The sequence below is a fragment of the Schistocerca cancellata genome, chromosome 5, assembly GCF_023864275.1.
Source record: "Schistocerca cancellata isolate TAMUIC-IGC-003103 chromosome 5, iqSchCanc2.1, whole genome shotgun sequence".
NCBI lineage: Eukaryota > Metazoa > Arthropoda > Insecta > Orthoptera > Acrididae > Schistocerca > Schistocerca cancellata.
The window spans coordinates 641,062,975-641,088,069 of record NC_064630.1 but is presented as its reverse complement, the minus strand read 5'-3'; the positions used below and the strand labels follow the sequence as shown (position 1 = coordinate 641,088,069).

At 43.3% G+C, this 25,095-nt stretch overlaps 1 protein-coding gene across 1 annotated transcript in view; it reads left to right on the top strand.

Moving 5' to 3' along the window:
• LOC126187786 (uncharacterized) overlaps window positions 1–24,709 on the top strand; it is a 177,358-nt gene extending 152,649 nt beyond the window's left edge. The window contains exons 6-8 of the mRNA XM_049929058.1: window positions 10,430–10,855; window positions 19,381–19,482; window positions 23,484–24,709. Coding sequence (XP_049785015.1) covers window positions 10,430–10,855; window positions 19,381–19,482; window positions 23,484–23,998 — 1,043 coding nt within the window. The 3' untranslated portion in view covers window positions 23,999–24,709. The remainder of the gene's footprint in view (window positions 1–10,429; window positions 10,856–19,380; window positions 19,483–23,483) is intronic.
• Window positions 24,710–25,095: the final 386 nt, after the last annotated feature.

Here is a 25,095-nt window from a genome sequence, read left to right as displayed (position 1 = left end):
TGAAAGTTCCTGAAGCATTATTTAACCAACGGTCTCTTGAATAATAGATCAAATAACAGCTCTCAGAATCAATTTACAATGCTTAAAAGTCAAAATCCCTTTTCAAGCAAAGGAAAAAAATACAAATTGCATAAAGCAAGGTTAAATAAAAGATTCTAACGTGACATGTCATAGCCAAAATTTTCCTAGATATCACCTGTGATTCTAAAGGCAATGAAATTATTGTTCACAAAATTTTAATTAAAACAACAACTTAAATGTAATAAAATCTGATTGCTATCAACGTACATTCATACCCTGTAGCCTCTACGATGCGCACAGTATCACAAAAATTTTCCTTCCTTTTAAACACTTTACACCATAAAATACTTTACACCATAATCCTCCCTAGATGTGATGCATACTACACCCAACGAATTATGACAAATAATTAAGCATAGACGTTATAATTAACCAGGTATGTAAATATTTTCCTTTCAAAATACATAAAAAATACACAAATCAACGCAAGCTCATTGGTTACATCCGTTAAAAATATACAATACGTTTCTTTTGATTTCGTCGTGGTCATGCGCTGTTGTGCACCGTGCTGTCCTTCAGGATCACATGCGGCAAGGGAAAGATTTTCCACGATGTACAAAACGTTAATACTGCGCGAACAACTTACACAAATTGCATACTGGGATTATATGTCGATATAGATGCGGCTCGCAAATCTTAAAACGGGCGAGGGAGTAGATGCGGTACTACTGAACACTTCGACTATACCACACCGCACCAAACAGCAGTACGGTGGGTAGACAAGAGGCAAATCAACAACTGTTGCAAGGAAACCTCATCAAAGGCAGTAAGAAAATAAGTGGGGCTTTAAACTCTTGGGAGGGCCCCACCAAACCACAGAATTACATCCGAAGCTAAAGTATGAAAATACTATCGGCGATTTCGCCACGAGAAGTAGAACCGTAAAATACCATAAGAAGTGAAATGTGATTAACTCGATTCATAAGCGTCCGACTGAATAGCTCCACACTCGTCTTTCCATTGCTATAAACACTTTACAGTACCTCCAAAGTTCAGTCGTGGACGCTACCGGAGTGTCAAATTACTCGTTATAACTGTAGATAACAGAGTTTAACACGCTGGGGGCCGACTTACGTTTCTTAATAAGACAAGGAATCATTCGGTCCCTCACTTAGGTCCACCTTCGACCCAAAACATTTACTTTAAAGCAGCTAAATAGATGACAATGCCGATATCAACGCTCCCCTCCCAAGCAGCGCTCTTACTGGAGACTGCAATACCGAAGCGAAGCTTATACCACTCACAAGTCTGATACACGCGCCAGCAACGTGCACCTTTTTCGAATTCTCATGTTCACCTCATACACCAAACTTTCCATAATTCTTCGTCGGAATCGAAGGGCAGAACCAATAAATCACTTCTCAGCCCTTGAATAACCACACGATGACCGCCATCGGGACAACACCAGCCCTCTACACTACGATCTTCGAGCCCACGGCGTTCCGTCCCCAGCCAAACGACTGCTTGCACGGGGCCCCACCGACCAAACGCCCTTGCCCTCCGTCACAGACTTCGCTCCTCACCCACAATCCAGAGTAACTCACAGCAACCCCTTTCTTCTTCGCTCTGTCGCGTCGCGGCGCACGGGAAGCCAACTCGCCAAGGATATGCGGCGACCAGAGACTCCAATGCGATCTTGATATTTACATCACGGCGAGTACTGAGAAAGCAAATGGTTTCAAAAACAAAACAAAAAGTTTAAAAAGCGAGCCGTACCGACTCAATTCCTTGACCTCCTTCTATCCCCCTTCCCCAGTACTTCATTCCAGTATTATCTCGACAACACCTTGATGCCTGAGAATGTCTTCTATCACCCAACTTCTTTTATTCAAGATGTGCTACAAATTTCCTTTCTCCAAAATTCGATTTAGTACCATCTCACCTGTTACGCGTTCTGCCCATCTAGCTTTCAGCATTCTTCTGTAACACCACATTCTGAGAGCTGCTAGTTTCTTGTTGTCTGAAACGCTTGTCGTTCACGTTTCAGTTCCGTATAAGGTACTCTCCAAATATCTTAAGAAGAGACTACTATAAAAACATAAATTTATGTTCGATATTGATAAATTCCTCTTTTTCAGAAATGGTTTTCTTGCTATAGCCAGTTCGTATTTTACAATATTTCTATTTCGGCTATCATCAGCTATTTTGGCACCCAAATAGAAAAACTCATCTACTTACACCACACTCTATTAACCTTCTTTTACTTTTGTTGATGTTCATCATATATCCTTTTCAAACACTGCCGGCCGCGGTGGTCTAGCGGTTCAGGCGCTCAGTCCGGAACCGCGCGACTGCTACAGTCGCAGGTTCGAATCCTGCCTCGGGCATGGATGTGTGTGATGTCCTTAGGTTAGTTAGGTTTAAGTAGTTCTAAGTTCTAGGGGACTGATGACCACAGATGTTAAGTCCCATAGTGCTCAGAGCCATTTTAACCATTTTTCAAACACTATTCACTTCTTTGCAACCACCCTTCCTAGTCCTTTGCTATATCTGACAGAATTACAATATCATCGCAAACATCAAAGTATTTATTTATCCTCCCTGGCATATAATTCCTTTTCCAGGTTTCTCATTGCTGTCCTTTAGAACTCGTTCATCGTGCAGATTGAATAATAACGGGGAGAGGCTACAACTCTGTCTCATTCTTTTCTCAACTACTCCTAATCTTCGACTCTTAGAACTGTAGTCTGATTTTTACACAGGCTGTATATAACATTTCACTCTGTGTGTTATATCCCTAATACATTCAGAGTTTCAAAGGGTTTAATCCAGTCAACATTGCCAAACGGTTTCTCTAAACCTGCAGATGATATCAACGTATATTTGCCTATTTTTAAGCTGTCTTCTAAGATAAGTTGACGGATCGTTATTGCTTCGTGTTTTCCCAAATTTCTCCGGAACCGAAAATGGTCATCCCTGGGGTCACCTTCTACCCAATTTTCTTTCTTTTGTAAACATTTTGCAAATAATCTAAGAGGGTTGCTAGATGGTCTCCTTTGTCGTTTAAGCAGATAAAGAACAGCAGAGGGCCTATGATACTTCCTTGGTGAACGCCAGGTATTACTTCTGTTTTACTCGATGACTTTCCGTCAGTTACTACGAACTGTGACCTATCTAACAGGAACTCATGAATCCAGTCACACAACTGAGACGATATTACATAGGCACGCAGTTTGATTAGATGATGCTTGTTAGGAACGGTGTCGAATGCCATCTGGAAATCTAAAAACACGGACTCTATTTGACAACCTCTGTCGATAGCACTCATTACTTCGTGAGGATAGGAGCTATTCCTGAATCGTCACATTGGTCTGTAATTCAGAGGATTACTTCTGTTTCCTTTCTTGGGTATTTGTGTGACTTGTGCAACTTTCCGGTTTTTAAGTACAGATCTTTCGATGAGCGAGCGATTGTATATCATTATTAGATATTGAGCTATTGCATCAGCAAACGCCGAAAAGAACCTGACTGGTATACAGTCTGGACCGGAAGCCTTACCTTTATTACGTGATTTAAGCTGCATCACTACACCAAGGACACTATTTCTAATTTGCTCGTGTTGGCAGGTATTCTAGATTCGAGTTCTCTAATATTTACTCCGTCCTCTTTGTTGAACGAATTTCGGAAAACCGTGTTTAGTAACTCTGCTTTAGTGGCACTGCCATCAGTGACATAACCATTGTTATCGCACAGTGAAGGAACTGATTGCTTCTTGCTGCTTGTGTACTTTACATATGACCAGAATTTTTGGGTTTACTGCCCGACATCGAGACAGAGTTTCGTTGTGAAATTGGTGCTAAATTTCGAGTTCCTATAAAATTTCGCCAATCTTGTGGATTATGCGTTCTTTTAAATTTGGAGTGTTTTTTTTTCGTTGCTTCTGCAGGAGTGTTCTGACCATTTCAGTGTACCAGGAGGGGTCAGTACCATCGATTATTAATTCGTGTGGTATGTATTAGAGATGGGGGATCTGCTCTTGAACTAATTCATAGAGTTGAATCTTTCAAAGGAGTGAACAATCAGTGATTCAGAAAAAAAGAACGGTAGCTCCAAACGTTTCCCACGGCAGAGAGAGAGAGAGAGAGAGAGAGAGAGAGAGAGAGAGAGAGACGGAGCATATCAGCAGCGCCTCTGCTGGTCACAGTACACTGCACGCCACACAACACAGCCAGCGCCGGCCTCTGCCCTGCTTCTACCTTGGCTGCCTGCATTGTGCAGTGCCCTATTCGATTTTGTGTTTCACATATGCCGTGCCATCTCTGTGCGTCGTCTGCCGCGTGCAGTGTCAGCGCAGCTTAACTTCGCATCGCACTCTGTCGGCGATCGTTTCAGTCGCACGTCCTGCCCTCTGGGCAGTTGATGCGAGCAACAGGACAGAGAGCACCCTAGCGGATAACATAGGAACTACTTGCAACAACCTGCTCGCAAGGGAATGGACGATTTGTCTCAGAGCGGGTGAGTTCACCGCTCCCCCCACCCTCGGAACTCGTCCGCTCAACGCTCACCCCACCGTTCTCGACTCTAGCCAGAGCGTTGAGCAAAGCAACTCAGGTGTCACTCTGGTCTCTGCGGTCTTAGCTCACGCAGTAATACAGCTCGCGGCTCGACCTGCTCGACTCAGTGCTTCTGCATCGGAGTTCGTCTCTACTGGATATTGTTCTTCGTAGTAATACCGCTATGTATATTACATTATTATGTTATGTATACATCATTTGTTTTTATTTTATTTTTATTTGTTTAAACTGATCAGATTAGGCTCCTGACGACTCCTCTTACTATAGGATTTTTATTATGGACACTCGAATTTACGCTTTAATTACGAGTGAACCGATAAACGTATCGCAAAATGTGATACACCAATATTTTCCTTGTTTTATTCTGCGTAAGGCTATATGCAGCACTTTCGTTTTACAGTCAAATTTATATTTTTTTTTCTTATTCTGGTACGGATTTTGCGATTTTAGGCGTCTTCGGAAGGAAACGTTCACTTTAAAAATATATGGCTTATGATGTATTTGTATGAGGTTAATGAAATTTTAATACATTATAGCCAAATATATTGTTAATGTAAATCTCAAGTTACAACATTTTCCGATCACCCAAAAAACCACGATAGTGCAAAATAAATCAATAATCAAAAACTTTGTCATATCGTGGAAATTTCAATAAACAATACAAAATTCTTACTCATTATCTGTGTTACTTCAAAATAGGATCAAATAAGATCAAAATACAGGTATAGTACTGGAATAAACCAAGTTTAAAGGGCAATGTGCCTTCCATTTATTTTCTATTGTAAATGAGTGGTGAGTCATGAAAAAGAGCTAATTCATTTCAGGGAGTGAACAGTTCTGATCCGATCTCTGAAAAGAACAGTTTTGCCCATCTCTAGTATGTATCTCTCAATTGCGGTCGATGCAGTTATGCAGTTTCTTTGACCTGAAACCACAACTGGTCTACTCTTACATAGTCAGATCGGAGGGAGTGGAGACAGGAGTCTCGCGTATTTTTATCGCCTTTTTAAATAGATGTACTTTGCGTTTATTTTTGATGGGTTTGGATGTGACGGTACTCAGTCTCGCCTTGTGGTTACTAATCACCGAATCCGTCATTATGCTCGCTATTTGTTCAGAATTATTTGTTGCTAATAGGTCAAGTATGTTTTAGCAACCATTTACACTTCGAGTGGGCTTTTGAACTGACTGTTCGAAATAATTTTCTGAGAAAGCACTCAGTACAATTTCGGTCAACGTTTTATGCCTACCACCGGATTTGAACATGTATTTTTACCAACATATCGAAGTCAGATTTAAGTCACCACCAACTAAAATTGTATGAGTAGGGTACCTATTTGAAATGAGACTCAAGTTTTCTTTGAACTGTAGCAACTGCGTCATCTGAGTCAGGGTGCCGGTCACACGAGCCAACTACTAATTTCTTCCGATTGTCAATCATAACCTCTGCCCGTATTAACTCACAGGAACTACCTATTTGAATTTCAGTATAAGATAAACTTCTTCTGACAGCAATTAACACTCCAGCACTGACTGTATTTAATCTGTCCTTTCCAACATGTTTACGTCCTTTGAAAAAACTTCAGCTAAAATTATTTCCAGCTGTATTTAATCTGTCCTTTCTCAACATGTTTACGTCCTTTTAAAAAACTTCAGCTAAAATTATTTCCCGCTGTATTTCTGTACCTATAGCGATTTGAGCTTCAGTTCTTTCTATTAGTGGTTGGAGCTCCGGTTCTTTCCCAACACAGCTACGACAATTTAGAACTACAATATTAATTTTTGCTATCTCTACCTTCCTGCGTTTTCCCTGCACCGCTGTGGACTGATATCTTTACTGTAGTTTCCCGAGACCCTCTAACCTAAAAGACGACCCAGTCCCTTCCACACAGCCCGCACTACACGTGTAGTCGCTTCCTTTGTGTAGTGAACTCCTGATGTATTAATCGGAACCCGGAAACCCACCACCCGATGGCGCAAGTCGAGGAATCTGCAGCCTACAAGATCTCAGAACCGACTGAGCCTCTGATTCAGACGTTCCTCTTGCCTCTATACCCAAGGATCATAGTCGGCACTGTCGACGATGCTGCAGGTAATGAGCTCTGCCTTCATCTCGCATGCAAGACTGGCAATCCTTACCACTTTAGCTACCCGGCCGAAACCAGAGAGAATCCCTTCTGATCCAAAGCGACACATATCGTTCGTACCATGAGCCACACCCGCAGTTGGCTGCACCCTGTGCTCTTCAAGGCATTCGGAAGCTCACTTTCCACATCTGCAACGACTTCACACGGTATGCACAAGGAGTGCACACTGGACTCCATCCACTGCTTTCAGTCATATCCCTAAGGGCAACCATTACGGAGCTAATGTTGGAGCTACCAACTACTACCAAACTCACCCCCTGTGAAGGCCCAGACCTTGTGGGTCGAAAGGCTTCCTCTGGAACAGGGTGAGCATCTGCATCTGTCTCTGGGAAATTATCAGCCGCAGCTATCGCCTGAAACCTGATCGTCTGAAGAATCGAAACGTCCTTCCGATCGGCCCCCCAGAAAGTCTTTCGACGCCTGTCAGACTGTAGAACGACTTCCCACTCCAATGCAGGTGAGGGGTCAGCCTCAGTACAAGCAGTAACCGGGGGACACGTGGGACGTTCTCCACATCCTTCGGATTTGCACATCCGGCCCCGACAATGATGCCAACTGGCAGCAGCTTCAAGCTGTCTGATGAAGTCAACACAGCCTGGAGCTGTGAGCGTAGGGTCACCAACTCAGCTCGCATGTGTACACAGTAATCACAGTCCCCATCAATACTAAAAACGGCTTAAGGTATACACTAGACAGTTAACAAACACAGAACTGTGTTAATAAACATGCACGAAATTAACGACTTTAAACTAAAGATTACTCAAACACAAAAGAAATTACAAAAAAAAACTAGTAACTACACAGATAATTGAAAATATGTCGGTTCTGTTTGAAGCTCGTAAGAATATATAAGAAACGGTGCACTCGCCTTATTAGGAGAAGGAACACGAGGCACTGTCTCACTGACAGTCTAACCGACACTGAGCTATGCTAACCACAATCAAAACACCTGTACGATACTAGGGACGATGTAAGCGTCGATAACAACGGCGATATTTTACGCTACATCATCATCGTAGATCGTAGCTGAGATCGTAGCTGAGCGCTCACTAGATTAGCTTTGCTACACCTTGCTTCCAGTTCTTTCACTATGTTGCCATCTAGTGAGAATATGCATCCTAAGTACTTGAAACCGTCCACCTGTTCTAACTTTGTTCCTCCTATTTCCCACTGACATTACTTTCGTTTTGGAGATGCTAATCTTCATACCATAGTCCTTACATTTCTGATCTAGCTCTGAAATATTACTTTGCAAACTTTCAATCGAATCTGCCATCACAACTAAGTCATCCGCATATGCGAGACTGCTTATTTTGTGTTCACATATCTTAATCTCCCCGAGCCAGTCTATTGTTTTCAACATATGATCCACAAATAATATGAACAACAGTGGAGACAGGTTGCAGCCTAGTCTTACCCCTGAAACTACTCTGAACCATGAACTCAATTTACACCGTCAACTCTAACTGCTGCCTGACTATCTATGTAAACACCTTTAATTGCTTGCAAACGTTTGCCTCCTATTCCATAATCTCGTAGAACAGACCAATAACTTCCTCCTAGGAACGCGGTCATATGCCTGTTCTAGATGTATAAAGCATAGATACAATTCCCTGTTCCACTCATAACACTTCTCCATTATTTGCCGTAAGCTAAAGATCTGCTCCTGACAACCTCTAAGAGGCCTAAACCCACACTGATTTTCATCCAATTTGTCCTCAACTAATACTCTCACTTTCCTTTCAACAATACCTGAGAAGATTTTACCCACAACGCTGATTAAAGAGATACCTCTGTAGTTGTTACAATCTTTTCTGTTTCCATGTTTAAAGATTGGTGTGATTATTGTTTTCGTCCAATCTGATGGAACCTGTCCCGACTCCCACGCCATTTCAATTATCCTGTGCAGCCATTTAAGACCTGACATTCCACTGTTTTTGATGAGTTCCGACTTAATTTCATCCACCCCAGCTGCTTTATTGCACTGCAATCTGTTGACCATTTTCTCCACTTCCTCAACTGTGATCCTATTTCCATCATCATTCCTGTCCCATTGTACATCGAAATCTGAAACATTACTGATCGTATTTTCTCCTACATTGAGCAACTCTTCAAAATATTCCCTCCACCTGGCCAAGGCATCAACAGGATTTACCAGCAGTTTTCCTGACCTGTCCAAAATACTTATAATTTCCTTCTTACCTCCCTTTCGAAGACTGCTAATTACACTCCAGAATGGTTTTCCAGCAGCTTGACCCAAAGTCTCCAACCTGTTTTCAAGGTCTTCCCAAGATTTCTTCTTGGATGCTGCAATTATCTGTTTGGCTTTGTTTCTTTCTTCAACATAACTTTCTCTGTCTACCTGAGTTCTAGTATGTAGCCATTTTTGATGCACCTTCTTTTTCCTTTTACAGGATTCCTTGACTGTCATTCCACCAAGCTGTTTGCTTCATCGTACCTTTACACACTACTGTTCTAAGACATTCTTTAGCCACTTCTAGTACTGTGTCCCTCTACCTTGTCCATTCCTTTTCCAATGACTGTAATCGACTACATTCAACTAACTGGTACCTTTCTGAGATCAGTGTTATGTTCTTGTGCCTGATTTCCTTATCCTGAAGTTTCTCCACTCGTATCCTCCTGTACTTTCGTCCTCACAATACCAATTTCACTGCAGATTAAATAGTGATCAGTGGCCTCAAAGAATCCCCTGAATACACGTGTGTCCCTCACAGCCTTCCTGAATTCCTGATCTGTTATTATACAGTCAATGACAGATCTGGTTCCCCTGCCTTCCCAAGTATACTTTACGCTCAAAAATGGTTCAAATGGCTCTGAGCACTATGGGACTTAACTTCAGAGGTCATCAGACCCCTAGAACTTAGAACTACTTAAACGTAACTAACCTAAGGACATCACACACATCCATTCCCGAGGCAGGATTCGAACCTGCGACCGTAGCGGTCGCGCTGTACCACACTGTAGCGCCTAGAAACGCTCGGCCACTCCGGCCGGGTACTTTACGCTACACTGTTATTAAAATGAAAGGCTGTGCCTAGTAAGTACTCAAACACGAAATTAGAAGAATAAACTAGTAATTACACAGACTGCGGAAAACAAGTCGCCATTTTTGAAGCTCGTACAAATATGCAACCAACAAACGGTATAATCGCCTTATTAGCAGCGGGATCGCGAGGTACTGTCTCACGGAAGGTCTAACCGACACCCCCTTCCGACGAAGAGCCAACAAGAAGTGTAAAACTAGTTAATGGTAGAATGCATCGTTTCACACTGAAAAAGCTGCTGGATTAGTATGTCTAATGTAAATGTTCCATGATATTTTACTATAAAAATACAGCGACTCGGCCGGCCGGTGTGGCCGAGCGGTTCTAGGCGCTTCAGTCTGGAACCGCGCGATCACTACGGTCGCAGGTTTGAATCCTGCCTCGGGCATGGATGTGTGTGATGTCCTTAGGTTAGTTAGGTTTAAGTAGTTCTAAGTTCTAGGGGACTGATGACCTCAGATGTTAAGTCCCACAGTGCTCTGAGCCATTTGAACCATTTTTACAGCGACTGGTCGCTGTATTTTTATAGTAAAATATCGGAGCTCAACAGTCCAAATAAAATAGACAAATTGTTATGGTAACTGTTCCATGACGCCACGATCACGGTGTGCTTTTTGACCAGGTCACACGGAGACCAGCTGCGGCGCGTCGCTGGAGCAGGAAGTCAGCCACGTGCAGCAGTTACAGGTGCACGCGCTACACAGCGACTTGCTGCAGGACATCCGCTACAACTTCCTTGTGGGCGCCAGTGGCTACGTCTTCGAGGGTCGCGGCTGGCAGGCCAGGCCGGCCGTAGCGCGCGGCTACGACGACACCAGTCTGGGGGTCGCCTTCATCGGAAACTTCAAGACGCAGCCCCCGACTCCGGAGGCGGTGGAGGCGTTCCACCAGCTGATGGCTCTGGGGGAGCGCGAGGGCCACCTGAGCCCCGACTGGCGCGCCATGGCGCAGTGCCAGCTGGTCACCACGGACAGTCCGGGCCGAGCGCTCTACCAGCTGCTCAAGGGCTGGCCGCGCTGGGCAGGGCCCTCGCCGTCTGAGACTGCAGGTCGGTCCCGCCAGCTGCATGAAATTCCGAGGAGTTACAATGGAAGTTCACCTTAATGCAGGGGCGGGCAGGAATCCTGCACATGTGCGGTGCACTTGCACGCGTGCAGTTAACAGGTGTTCCGCGTGCACACAGGGGCAAGCTGGCCACCCGCTTATCTCCCATCCCCACCATACCTTCTGTACGCTCCTTCCTCTGTAATGCGTTTTGTTTCCTAGCTTGCTTTGTTGAGTGAATGAATAAGGTTAGTAGGTGTACTAGAAAGGAATCATGGTTTGAAACATTACCTACGATACGTTTTATTTAATTATCACAGGTGGAGTTTACAATACGTTTATTATCTGGAACAAAATTTCTACATGCAGACACACACAAACAGTTACGTAAATTTTCATCATTGATGTTTGCTCTTAACTGAGACTTATTAATTCAGCAAATGGTTTTCCAGCTCTCGCTATATTAAGCGCAGTCTTATAAGCTGCACATACCGCTGGGCTATTATTGTTGTCGTCCTGAAAACTTGAAAACAGTGCTCCATAAAGTGTTAAATCAGTTAGATAAGAGACATGACGAGAGAAAGTCGCAGATCTCTCGTGACAACAGCAACTACGACAAATTCAAATGGCTCTGAGCACTATGGGACTTAACTGCTGTGGTCGTCAGTCTCCTAGAACTTACAACTACTTAAACCTAACTAACCTAAGGACATCACACACATCCATGCCCGAGGCAGGATTCGAACCTGCGACCATAGCGGTCGCGCGTTTCCAGACTGTAGTGCCTAGAACCGCTCGGCCACTCCGGCCGGCCAACTACGACAGATTCATCTGGTATCGTCAGATCGCTCTTCTTAAGCTCAGTCAATTCCCCATCCGCTCAGAATCCGACAATAAATTGTACTCGTCCTTGTGAAATTTGTTATAATGGCCTTCAATACTAAACTTCCGTTGACCAGCGAGAATAGTGCCACATATTAAACATTTCGAATTTTCACGTTTTTGCACAAAGAAAAAATGATTCTCCCATTACTTTTTAAAAGATAGCAAATCTCCACTTCTCCGTTTCTTGAAATACAACGTTCACTACATAGTGCTCGCTTCGCATCAACGTCCGCAGCTTTGCCTGGCACTACACTGCCGCAACCTGCCGGCTGTCGCCACTGCCCCAGTCGACGCCTGCACGCGAGCAGCACACGTGCAGCGCTGTGCGCTCATGAACCGCGTGCAACGTTTTCCCGCCCCTGCCTTAATGTATTTATTACCAATGACATGTACACAGGCTCGTTCTAAACCCCTGCATCGATTTCAGTCAAACTTGTTACAGATATTACTTACTACCTGTAAAGAAATACTGTGAGGTTAAGAACAAGCAATCCGTACAGAGAAAAGGGACTGGAAGAGATGGATAGACGGAAGGAAGGAGGATATGGACATAGAGGGGAAAGAGGAGATATGCTGTGAGAGGGGAGGGAAAAATTGACAGAAAGGAAAGACGAGGAGATGGAGAGGTAGGGAAGAGATCGGTAGAGAGAGGAAGGAATAGGTGAACAGACAGGGGCGGAGGAGGAGGAGATGAACAGCAATTGGGGAGGAGGCAATGGACAGAGAAAGGGGAGCAGGTGTAGAGAGAGTGGGGAGAGGAGGAGATGGACAGTGAAAGGAAGGAAGAGGATATGGGCAGAAAGAGGGAAGGAGCAGTGGATGGGCAGAGAGAGGGAGGAGGAGGTAGAGGGGGTGAGGTGGAAACAGAGTGGTGAGAAGGACATCTAATTTGAGAGCGGAGGAAGAGATTGACAGAGGACGAGGGAGTAGATGGTCAGAGAGGGGAGGATTAGATTGACAGAGAAAGGAAAGAGGACGAGATGGATTGTTATGGCGAGGAAAAGGAAAAATAAAGGGAAGAAGAGGGTTGACAGAGAGAGGCGAGGTGAGAGACGGGTGGAGGGAAGAGATTAACTGATAGAAAATTGGAATAAATACATACCTGTGTGACGTCAGGTACTCAGCTTGTTCTTACGACAGTAGCTTGCACTGTAGGGTGTGGTGTCTTCAGATTTCATTGTTAAGCGTCTGTTCTGCTTTGTTCTGTGTTAACGTATCGAATCAGTTCGCGCCTTAATCAGGAAACCCAGTGAACAGTTTTGCAAAGCGCGTTGCTGTCTCACCTTCCCGGACAATTCGTGTGTATGCATTGCACACCGGTATTTACATTAGCCACTGCCACAAACGGTGTCCATATTGTGCATCTGTAATGTGAGTTGAAAACATGAAGAGATGCTCTATCCACTATTGTGTGTTTATTTTCTATGGCCCTGTAGGTTTTGTACAATCGTCATCTAAAACCCCTAATTTACATATGAATAACCCTGTACGTCACTCCACTCCGCCGCGCGGGGTAGCCCCGCGGTCTGAAACGCTTTGTCACGCTCCGCGCCTCTCCCCCCGTCGAAGGTTCGAGTCCTCACTCGGGAATGGGTGTGTGTGTTGTCCTTAGCGTAAGTTAGATTAAGTAGTGCGTAAAGTTAGGGATCGATGACCTCAGCAGTTTGGTCTTATAAGACCTTACCACAAATTTGAGATTTGAAAAGGTCTCTGGAATCATACTTCCATATGATATTTTAGTAACAAGACACTAGCTTTTTTTGGTTTTATGAAGTTCATAAATTTACTTTTCTGTACTTTCCAAGCAAGTTGTCAATCTTTGTACTACTTAAAATCTTATCAAGTGGTGTGCAAATGTTATTAGGCACAAACTCATTACAGATAACTGTATCATCTGAGGCTGCAATAAATGTTGTCTACCAGATCATTAATAGACATCATGGACAACAAACATCCCACCACACTTATCTTGAGTTCTCTTAAGTTACTTGCAGCTCTTTCGACGACTCTCCATTCAGTACAACATAATGCGTCTTGTGCTGCGGCTTGCCTACCAAGAAATTATATGTCTTAGTTACAAATTTTGTTTGATGCCCCATATAATAGTACTTTTGTTAACAGAAGATGACGCAACGCGTCATATACTTTTCGGAAGTTTATAAGTATTGCAGCTACCTGATTTCACTGATCCACGACTTTTAGGATGTCATGTGAGAAGAGAATGAGTTGCGTTTCTCCCCAGCGATGTTTTAGGAATCGGTGCAGGTTGGCATGAAGGAGGTCATTCTGTTCGGAAACATGTTTTGGAATTCTAAATACGTGAACGAGAATGTGATTGGACGGTAGTTTTGTGAACAGTTTTGTTACTCTGCTTGTAGACAAGTGTGACCCATGTGTCTCTCTATTCAGCTGGCAAAGTTTTTATTAGAAGAACCTGCGGTATGTTATGGTTAAAATGAGAACGAGCTAGGAGGAAAGTTCTGTATAGAAACTCTCACGGATCGTATAGTGCCTTGGTATCTAGCTTAATTTTAGCAATTTCAGCTGCTTCTCAACGCCATTGAGACTAATATCTATATCATTCACCCTTGCAGTGTTCCAAGAAGTACATCTATATCTTCCTTAGTAAAGGATTGTTAAAAAACGTCGTTCAGTGCTTCTGCTTTGCTTTTCTTATCTCAGTTACAATTCCTGTGTCATCCATAAGAGTCTGCTACGTTTTATGGTACTGACTGCCTTTACGCATAACCAAAATTTCTTTGGGTTCTGCGAGAGTTTTTTCGACTAGATGCTGTTGGAAAGGTCATTGAGTGCTTCACTAATGATGCCCTTCACAGCACATTCATTCAGAAGCTTTCTAGCTATGGCCCTGTGTTCTGTTTTACCTTTTATGAAGAAATCGGTATTTCTTTTTAGTTATGTGTAGTGGCTGTATACTCTGAGGTTCAATATCAATACGACAGTGGCCTATCCTTTCTACAGTTTTCAAGCTCCGGGACAGTAACAATCACGAAATGAGGCCCTCAGTAAACTTGTCTGCAGATCTCTTAATTCACATCTATAAAGGCAGTTTATTTGGGAAGTTAGCTTGTCTCTTCTCACATCGTTCTTGTAGCCTAAGCATACAATTTTTTTTATATAAAATCCTCTTTGATCCTATCAGTTCAAGGAGTACTGATCACTACATTATAGACTGAACAAATTTCTCGGCGTACTAGATGTCATTGTATAACCAGTCCCGCCCAAACTACTCTCTTACGTCGGTCTCACTGTATAGCTGATGTCAATGACGCTTTAAGCATTCCAACCTTATGGTAATGTAGGTTCATCGGGGCCATATGTACGAACGCTTCCAGATTTTCGTCTTAGCAGTCATTCGTAGTTTTTGAACAATGGTGCAAAAATTCTCTTGTTGGAATACAGTTCTAGTAATTTAAGCGTCCTTTACGACTGGATAACAAAAAACCTTGGTTCTCAGTACATCGCCACAATCACCTTCACTAGAAATAGCTATCAACTCAAACAGAGCACCATGTTTGATTTATTAAAAGTCTCCGGACGTTCGAGAGCCTTCCCTTCGCTCTGTATCTTGCGTACGACCAAATGGAAAAAAATTGTCTGAGCAGACAGTTTGTAAGTAAAAGTTATGGTTGCGCTTCGGACCCATTGATGCAATTAGTGACTAACCCTGATTGGACAAGGTCCAGGAAATCACGCGACAGCAGAACTTAAAGAGCCAAAGAGGGATTTGACACTGGATATTCGCGAATGAAAGCTCAATGTTATACCCGCTTCGCTGCCTATTTCGGCCAAGTAAACTGGTCACTTGTTTCTGTATGGCTAGTAGCGGATGCTCAGCAGTTTGCCCACTCCATTATTTCTGGGCTTCTTCTGGCACACTCCTCAACATCCTTACATGTTTTGCCTCCAAGTGTTGTATCCTTGAGTTAATGCCTTCTGTAATCCTGTCCCTGACTGCTCACGTGTTCTTCGTGACGTTGTGTTACATAACGAGAGTATTTAGTTATTTGCTCAAGGCTCTTGTATTCTGTTGTTGTCTTTGAAGTCCGCCGTAGTCGCTGCTCTGAACGAAATTAAGAATTTTACAACGTCGACTCTTAACTCTCTAGAATGAGATTTTCACTCTGCAGCTGAGTGTGCGCTGATATGAAACTTCCTGGCAGATTAAAACTGTGTGCCGGACCAAAACTGGAACTCGGGACCTTTGCCTTTCGCGGGCTCTAGTGGTAGAGCACTTGCCCGGGAAAGGCAAAGGTCCCGAGTTCGAGTCTCGCTCCGATACACAGTTTTATTCTGCCAGGAAGTTTCTTAACTTTCTGTTTGAGTCACATTAATTTAGACCTCACTAAAATTAAATTTTGAATGACACTTATTACCTTAATAAGTTTAGTTGATTCACTGCTTTTTCACTATACTGCACATTAATTACTATCCTGAAAAGTTGCGTTAATATTTCCATACAATATTTGTGTAGTATCATTGTGTGATCTTGGTAGTGTTTTTAAGTTCCTCGGTTGTTTAAGCAGGTTTACGGTCTATTTTTTTGTTTTAATTCAGTTACTATGAATAATTAATGTAGAGAAAAAATGTACATGATAAAAGTCAAAACCCTAAGTATTCGTAATGATATTCAAATTTCATCTGAGTATTCGTTTTACGTAACGGTTTCTTTTTCAGTTATTTCATTATTAACTCTGTTCAAAGAACAGACAGACATGACGGTTTCACAGATTTGTTATTAGTATAGAAGATTACACAGGGTGTTACAAAAAGGTACGGCCAAACTTTCAGGAAACATTCCTCACACACAAAGAAAGAAAATATGTTATGTGGACATGTGTCCGGAAACGCTTACTTTCCATGTTAGAGCTCATTTTGTTACTTCAAATCACATTAATCATGGAATGGAAACACACAGCAACAGAACGTACCAGCGTGACTTCAAACAATTTGTTACAGGAAATGTTCAAAATGTCCTCCGTTAGCGAGGATACATGCATCCACCCTCCATCGCATGCAATCCCTGATGCGCTGATGCAGCCCTGGAGAATGGCGTATTGTATCACAGCCGTCCACAATACGAGCACGAAGAGTCTCTACATTTGGTACCGGGGTTGCGTAGACAAGAGCTTTCAAATGCCCCCATAAATGAAAGTCAAGAGGGTTGAGGTCAGGAGAACGTGGAGGCCATGGAATTGGTCCGCCTTTACCAGTAGATCGGTCACCGAATCTGTTGCTGAGAAGCGTACGAACACTTCGACCGAAATGTGCAGGAGCTCCATCGTGCATGAACCACATGTTGTGACGAACTTATAAAGGCACATGTTCTAGCAGCACAGGTAGAGTATCCCGTATGAAATCATGATAACGTGCTCCATTGAGCGTAGGTGGAAGAACATGGGGCCCAATCAAGATATCACCAACAATGCCTGCCCAAAGGTTCACAGAAAATCTGTGTTGATGACGTGATTGTACAATTGCGTGCGGATTCTCATCAGCCCACACATGTAGATTGTGAAAATTTACAATTTGATCACGTTGGAATGAAGCCTCATCCGTAAAGAGAACATTTGCACTGAAATGAGGATTAACACATTGTTGGATGAACCATTCGCAGAAGTGTACCCGTGGAGGCCAATCAGCTGCTGATAGTGCCTGCACACGCTCTACATGGTACGGAAACAACTGGTTCTCCCGTAGCACTCTCCATACAGTGGCGTGGTCAGCGTTACCTTGTACAGCAGCAACTTCTCTGACGCTGACATTAGGGTTATCGTCAACTGCATGAAGAGCTGCCTCATCCATTACAGGTGTCCTCGTCGTTCTAGGTCTTCCCCAGTCGCGAGTCATAGGCTGGAATGTTCCGTGCTCCCTAAGACGCTTATCAATTGCTTCGAATGTCTTCCTGTCGGGACACCTTCGTTCTGGAAATCTGTCTCTATACAAACGTACCGCGCCACGGCTATTGCCCCGTGCTAATCCATACATCAAATGGGCATCTGCCAACTACGCATTTGTAAACATTGCACTGACTGCAAAACCACGTTCGTGATGAACACTAACCTGTTGATGCTACGTACTGATGTGCTTGATGTTAGTACTGTAGAGCAATGAGTCGGATGTCAACACAAGCACCGAAGTCAACATTACCTTCCTTCAATTGGGCCAACTGGCGGTGAATCAAGGAAGTACAGTACATACTGACGTAACTAAAATGAGTTCTGACATGGAAATTAAGCGTTTCCGGACACATGTCCACATAACATCTTTTCTTTATTTGTGTGTGAGGAATGTTTCCTGAAAGTTTGTCCGTACCTTATTGTAACACCCTATATACGTATAATATTTGCAAAAGCTAAACAGTGTTTTTCCATACCGCTATTCCTAGCTTATATATATATATATATATATATATATATATATATATATATATATATATATATATGAGAGTACGTGCCGCGGTCTTAGACATATTGTCACGGTCGGCGTAGCTCCCTCCCGTCGGATGTTCGAGTACTCCTTCGGGAATGGGTGTTTATGTTAGTTTAAGTTAGATTAAATTGTGTGTAAGCGTAGGGATATGACTTCAGCAGTTCGGTCCCATAAGACCTTACCACAAATTTCCAAAATCAGTACGCAGTTGAACCAGGGTGGCTGAGAGTCCATTCCATGTTCTCATTTCACAAATACTGAGCAATCCCATGGGACTGTGACGAAGTACTGAAATGAATTGGTGCAATGCTCTTCCTGTAGTCGAACTATTAAAGACGTTTCGTCTTATTATACACGTTACTCATGCTTTCCGTTTGTTTAGAGACAGTGTGCACAAGATGCTGTTTAGCATACTCCTTGAACATCTTTGGAGAGCTGAAAATATTTTACAACACTGTAATTTCACTGTAAACAGATATTGAAATAACAAATATCACTATTACTTCCTGTTCACTGAAGAATATTGGTAAAAAGATGCACATCGAATTGTATCAAATTATAAATACCCGATTCACTGTTCTCTTTTCTTTATAAACTGGATAACGCACTCAGAAATTCTGGCTGAAGAATTTATGTAGAGCTCATTATTTCTTCCTAAATTTTTGCCATTAAGATTTGCAACAGTGTACTCTGTCATTCCTCTCAGTTTTATTTGTACAGAGTATATCAAAAAATCTGTTTAGTCGCACTTCAATTTCTAAATTTGAGGGAAACAAAATGGAAAGAGAAAGAAGATTTCGAATCGACGATCATTCTAAGAGACGAACTTACTTTGCCATAACAGCCTCGACTGATACTAACCAAAACAGCCAATCATCGATAGATGTAATGTTAGCTATAACAATAAAATCATTTGTAACTGAAAACCTACACTAAGAACATAGTTGAGAAGTAAGTCATATACTTCGTTACTCAATTGTTTTCAAGTCGAATGTGGTTGATTACAACCAGTGTAGCAAAACCGCATGCAGGTGAATTGGGCGTAGCATTGTATAGCAGAGCTCAACAGTAATGTCGCCTTTGATAGTCATCTCCGTACTAATTCAGGAATACTATCGGAGTGTGGGATACGTGTTGTTCACGTCTGTACAATGATTGGATGCAGTGACAATGTGACTGTACTTGTTTCAGGTCTGCAAGACTTGTATGTGGTATCGCGAGATCAGTGGCTGGCAAGTCCCCCGGCAGAGGCAATCCCGAAGCTGGACTGTCCTGTCCGGATGGTTGTCATCTGTAAGTATAGCACATTTGCACGGTTCATAATATGACAGGACGTAGTCCTCTTTCGATAACTGATAATAATGGAGAAATGTCTATCAAAAAGCAGATTGCATTTTGCTTCGTTCCAAATTTCTTATTCTGGAATAACGATACAGAAAGCATATTAGCCAGAGCTCTATGAACAGCATTCGACAGGCGGTTCAACTAAGACTGAAGCGTGACGGTCGAGCTTATTATTTCTGAGTTCTGATAATTTGGCAGACTCCATGGCCGACTTTTTCCTGTCGCGTTCTTTTACGTACAGATGCGCTCTAAGAGGTGGCAAACAATTCCAACTGTGATTGTGAAAGAAACTCTTACCACAACTATTTCGCGTCCAGGGAAGGAAACGTGACTTCGGATCACCAGAATTTACGTCAATGTTCTGGACTTAATTTCAATAGTTTCATCTTCACATAGTCTGCCCCTGGTAGCTGAGTGGTCAGCGCTACAGATGTCAATCCTAAGGACCCGGGTTCGATTCTCCACTGGGTCGGAGATTTTCTCCGCTCAGGGACTGGGTGTTGTGTTGTCCTAAGATCATCATTTCATCCCCATCGAAACGCATTTCGCCGTAGTGGCGTCAAATCGAAAGACTTGCACCCGGCGAACGGTCTACCCGACGGGAGGCCCTAGTCACACGACATTTACATTTATTTATCATCACATACATCTACATACATACTCCGCAAGCAATCATACGGTGTGCAACAGCATTGCCTTTTCTGTTTCACTCGCTTATGGAGCGAGGGCAAAACGACTATCTATATGCTTCCGTACGGGCAGTGATTACTCTTATCTTGTATTCACGGTTCTGACGCGAGGTGTATGTTGGTGACAGTAAGATTGTTGTCCAGTGCGACGTAAATGCCGGATCTCTGAACTTTCACAACAATGTTTCGTGAAAAGAATGTCTTCATCCCCCCAGGGATTTCCATTGGCGTTAAATTTGATTTCCGTAATGGTCGCGTGTTGATCGAAGCTACTGCTAACACATATAGCAGCACGCCTCTGAATTGCTTCAACGTTTGTCTTTAATCAACATGGTGGGTATCGCAAACACTCGAATGGTGTTCAAAAATAGGTTGCGCCAGTTGACTATGCACGATCTCCTTAGCAGATGAGCTACTCATATACTCTCCTTAAATTCTCCCAGTAAACCGACGTCGACCAATTACCTTCCCTACAGCCGACCATGCTCGGTGTATTTCATGACGCTCTGTAACGTTACGGCCAGATATTTAATAGATGTGATTGTGTCAAACAGCACAACAATAATACTGTATTCGAGCACTATTGAGCCGTGGCCAGCTCGCGTTCATGCCGTTTGTTCTTTGGCATTTTGTTGTAATCGGGTGGCATCTTATTTCTTCCTGAGTTACTACCCTAACGAGTTGCTGACTTGCCTCCATCAGTGGCAGCAGCAGTGCTTATCGAGACTGGTAGTGCTGTACCATCTTTGGTTTGACTGCTGTGTGTGCTGTGTGTGGAGTCGGTCGGTTGGGACAGAGCAGTCAGGAAGTCTCCACAGCGTGAGGTCAGGCCGGGACCGCTGGAAGCATGCATGCTCGTACGGATTGTGAGGTACTAGCTGCGAGAGCTACAAAGTTCGTTGCCCACTCAACCTGTACACTGAAGTTGAGTGATCAGTTAACCTGTTATGAAACCTCAACTGCTGTGACATCTCTTCGTTCATTGCTAGTTGTTGCTTCCTGGGCCATACCGGCTAGCAGCAATGTATGGTGTGTTGGAGTCGGCGAAATTTTGCAGCTGTCTTCCTGTAAGGTCTTTAACTATTAAATTGGTTGTTACTTATCAGTAAAGTGCACCAGTGGTATTTTCTTCCTTGTGGCCATCAACGCCCCTGTTACCTGCCTTGGTCGTTAGCGTAGTTTTCTGGCAGTGTGTTTTCCTCACCCTGTTGACGCTGCACAGCACGGCGTGTAGTTTCACAGGCTTTTAGTTGTTTGTTCATATTTTTTTCTTAAGAATGGTTATTGTGCATTGGCTGTTTTTAGATGCCAATTCTGAAGATGTAGTGCGGCTAGTATCTTCGTCCTCGGCTGATATTTTCCATTATCGTACCTTTGGTTGGGCGGAAGGGAACTGATTAGGTTGTTGGTTGGTCCTTCAGCCGTTCCTGGGTCGGGTTGCGATCCGATTATTTAACCTTATTCTTGGCTTCCTGTCTCACACCTTAAATTAGAGCTACATCTTTAGGCCAATCTTTGGAACACTTCTGAGCACCACTGTTCTGTTGGTTTTACATTGTGATTTTCATTTTAGTCTGATGTACTATGCGATTTCGTCAGCTGTCTATTAATTTAGTTTGTTTTAATTTTAAAATAAGGCCTTCACCCAACTTAAACTAAAATTTGAAGATTGATTTGTTTAAAAACTTAATTTTGAAAGTTTATTCTACCTGAAATTCTTGTTATCCAGGTCTTAAGCTCTGACTTGTTCAGTGCCTAGCCGGCCGCGGTGGTCTCGCGGTTCTAGGCGCTCAGTCCGGAGCCGCAAGACTGCTACGGTCGCAGGTTCGAATCCTGCCTCGGGCATGGATGTGTGTGATGTGCTTAGGTTAGTTAGGTTTAAGTAGTTCTAAGTTCTAGGGGACTGATGACCACAGATGCTAAGTCCCATAGTTCTCAGAGCCATTTGAACCATTTGTTCAGTGCCTAGTGTGTGGCCTTACGCCGAGCTTTCAGGTGAAATTTTTTTAAGATAAGGTCTTCAGCCGCCTTAAATTTAAATTTTTAAAATTGATTTGTTTGAAACTAATTGTTTTAAAAATTTGCTCTATCTGAAATTCTTGCTATCCATGCCCTAAGCCCTAAGTTGTTCAATGTCTTGTGTGTGGCCTTCAACCAAGTATTTACGTGAAAGTTTCTTTTTTTTTAAGTAATGCCTTCAGCCGCATGTATTCTTTAAAGAAATTTTTATAACTTGTGTTCAGGCCTTCAGCTGTTCTTGTTTTTGGTGTGGTTTTGGGCCTTCTTCCCAGGAGGTATTGCAAGTTTTCTTAACCAGATGTATTGTTTTAATTTCATCCTTTTAAGGCAATGTGTAATTAAGTGGTTCTTAAGAAAAGTACGTTTGTGTGTTTTGTGCAACTAACAGTAACTGATTACGGCCCCCTCCACAACCACAACCTGATCCGCTCTATCCTGCGAAACCAGATTTCAACTACAGGATTATTTTCCCTACTCATCATTATTAATTTACATTCTCCCACATTTAGACCAAGCTGCCATTTATCACACCAAATAGGAAGTCTACCCAATTCGTCTTGTACCCTCCTGTAGCCACTCAAGACAACACCTTCTTAAGCGCTGCAGCACCAAAAGCAAACCGTTTCATATTTCTGGTCATCCTATTCGCCACACTGTTCATCTATGAGGGCGTGCTGAAGAGAAATGCCTCCGAATTTTATAGGTGAAAACTATTAAAGCTTTTTAAATGAAACGAACTTTCTGAACATTATACATCTTTATTCTTAATGTCTACATATTTATTGCTTAACATAGTCACCCGGGTGACAAACAGATTTCTCTGAACTGATGACTCCCCCCAATAAAAAGATCATATGTTTCCTTCTTGGTGTTGCGATTTTCATGAAAAGTAGTGTACGTGGTGCTGTCCATTGTGAGGGCGAGTGAACAGTCTCACTTGCCCGCATCTCGTGGTCGTGCGGTAGCGTTCTCGCTTCCCACGCCCGGGTTCCCGGGATCGATTCCCGGCGGGGTCAGGGATTTTCTCTTCCTCGTGATGGCTGGGTGTTGTGTGCTGTCCTTAGGTTAGTTAGGTTTAAGTAGTTCTAAGTTCTAGGGGACTGATGACCATAGATGTTAAGTCCCATAGTGCTCAGAGCCATTTTTTTTAACAGTCTCACTATTTGACTCACTGTCTATAACACATCACATGCAAACCTATCATTCAAAAAGACTTAACCGATGTTGTTTGTGTTGTCACAGGCCACACGGGGACGAAGGAGCCTTCGAGCGTGGAGGGTGAGCGTCGTCAGGTGCGCAGCCTACAAGACTTTGAGGTGCAGTGCCGTGGTCGGGCGGACCTGCCGTTCCACTTCGTGGTGGCACCGTCTGGCACCGTGTACGAGGGACGCGGTTGGGAGCTGGCGGCAGACCTCAGCCTGGGGCTCGGTGGAGATCTGGAGCCAGACCTGGAACTGGACGCTCCAGACGATGGCAGTGGCCGCCGCTGCCTGGCCGTGGCGCTGCTGGGGACCTTCTGCAGGCGCCTGCCGGCATCGCCGGCTCTGGACGCGTTGCCCTACCTGCTGGCCGAGGCGGAGCGCAGACGTGTGCTGACGCAGGACTACCGCGTCGTGGGCCACTGCCAGCTCGCGACCACCAGCAGCCCGGGCGGCGCGCTCTTCTCGCTCCTCAAGACGTGGCCGCGCTGGACCGACCGGCCGTTTGACGACGGGGGTCACGACGCTGATGAAAGCGACAGTGCCCCAGGGCGCTGACTGTCGGAATTGTGACCCCGTCCGCTGAGTGTCGGAATTGTGATCCAAGGGCGGCACTCTCATTCTTCCAGAAGGGGCAGTTACGCACCTCTGTAAAGAGCTGCACTCTTGCCAGGAAAATTGCGATATTTTACTGGTAGAGTCCCATTCGATCACAGGTGTGTTTCACATCACAGTCTGCTCTGTCAACAGTAGTACGAAAGATAGTCCAGAGCTTTTAGAAGTAAATTATTACAGTGAGAGTGTGGAACACAACTGCAGTTCAAAAATCCGTAGTCTACATACGCCAAATCACTGGCCACATCCTTTGGTGTATGTTCTCATGAACTAGAATCTCTTCATTAGACAGTCTACGCTCATCAGCAGAATACCACCGAGTCCAGAAGATGGGACATTCATTGACAACTGACTGGTGCATCTCTGTTGCTATTAGTGCGGTAAACAATCGAAGAGCATTATAAAAAATGACGAATCCTCAAATCCACAAAAAAACGATTAATCAGAAATATACGAATCCTATTCTATGAACATTAAAAAAAGTCTGAATAAATTTCTGACTTCTTTATTCCTGTATGTTTTTGGAGCTTACAGGCGCTCAGCAGTGAGTGTATAAGCGTCCCTATTTATTCCTGCAAGTCTAGACAATTCCTTCTATAGGTCTTATATTGCAATCATGAAGTGTCCCACATGATACAGTATTTCTAGGCCATGTCTTTGTAACGTTGCTTTCAAAACCGGCGGTAGAATAGAGGTATTGAATTTTAACATAGTTCCAGAATCAATCTTGAAAACCTGTTTGCTCACTGAGTCGAATTAGTAATGTTTCAAAGACTGCTAATCGACTTGTTGTTCCATTGAGAATTTCTATCGTTTTAACATTGCAAGAATAATGGGTTTCACCTTCTCTATAACCATTATATGCAATGTACAAAACCACATGCATCCTATACGTTATACAGTAAGCAGTATAAAATCTCAAGAAATTTTTGTACCTAAATATAACAAAATAAATGACAAGTCGCTTAACACAAAATGCAAGCTTTAAAAAACTCCATTCAGGACAACTAAACCATGCAACTCACAGAGAGAAGAAACAG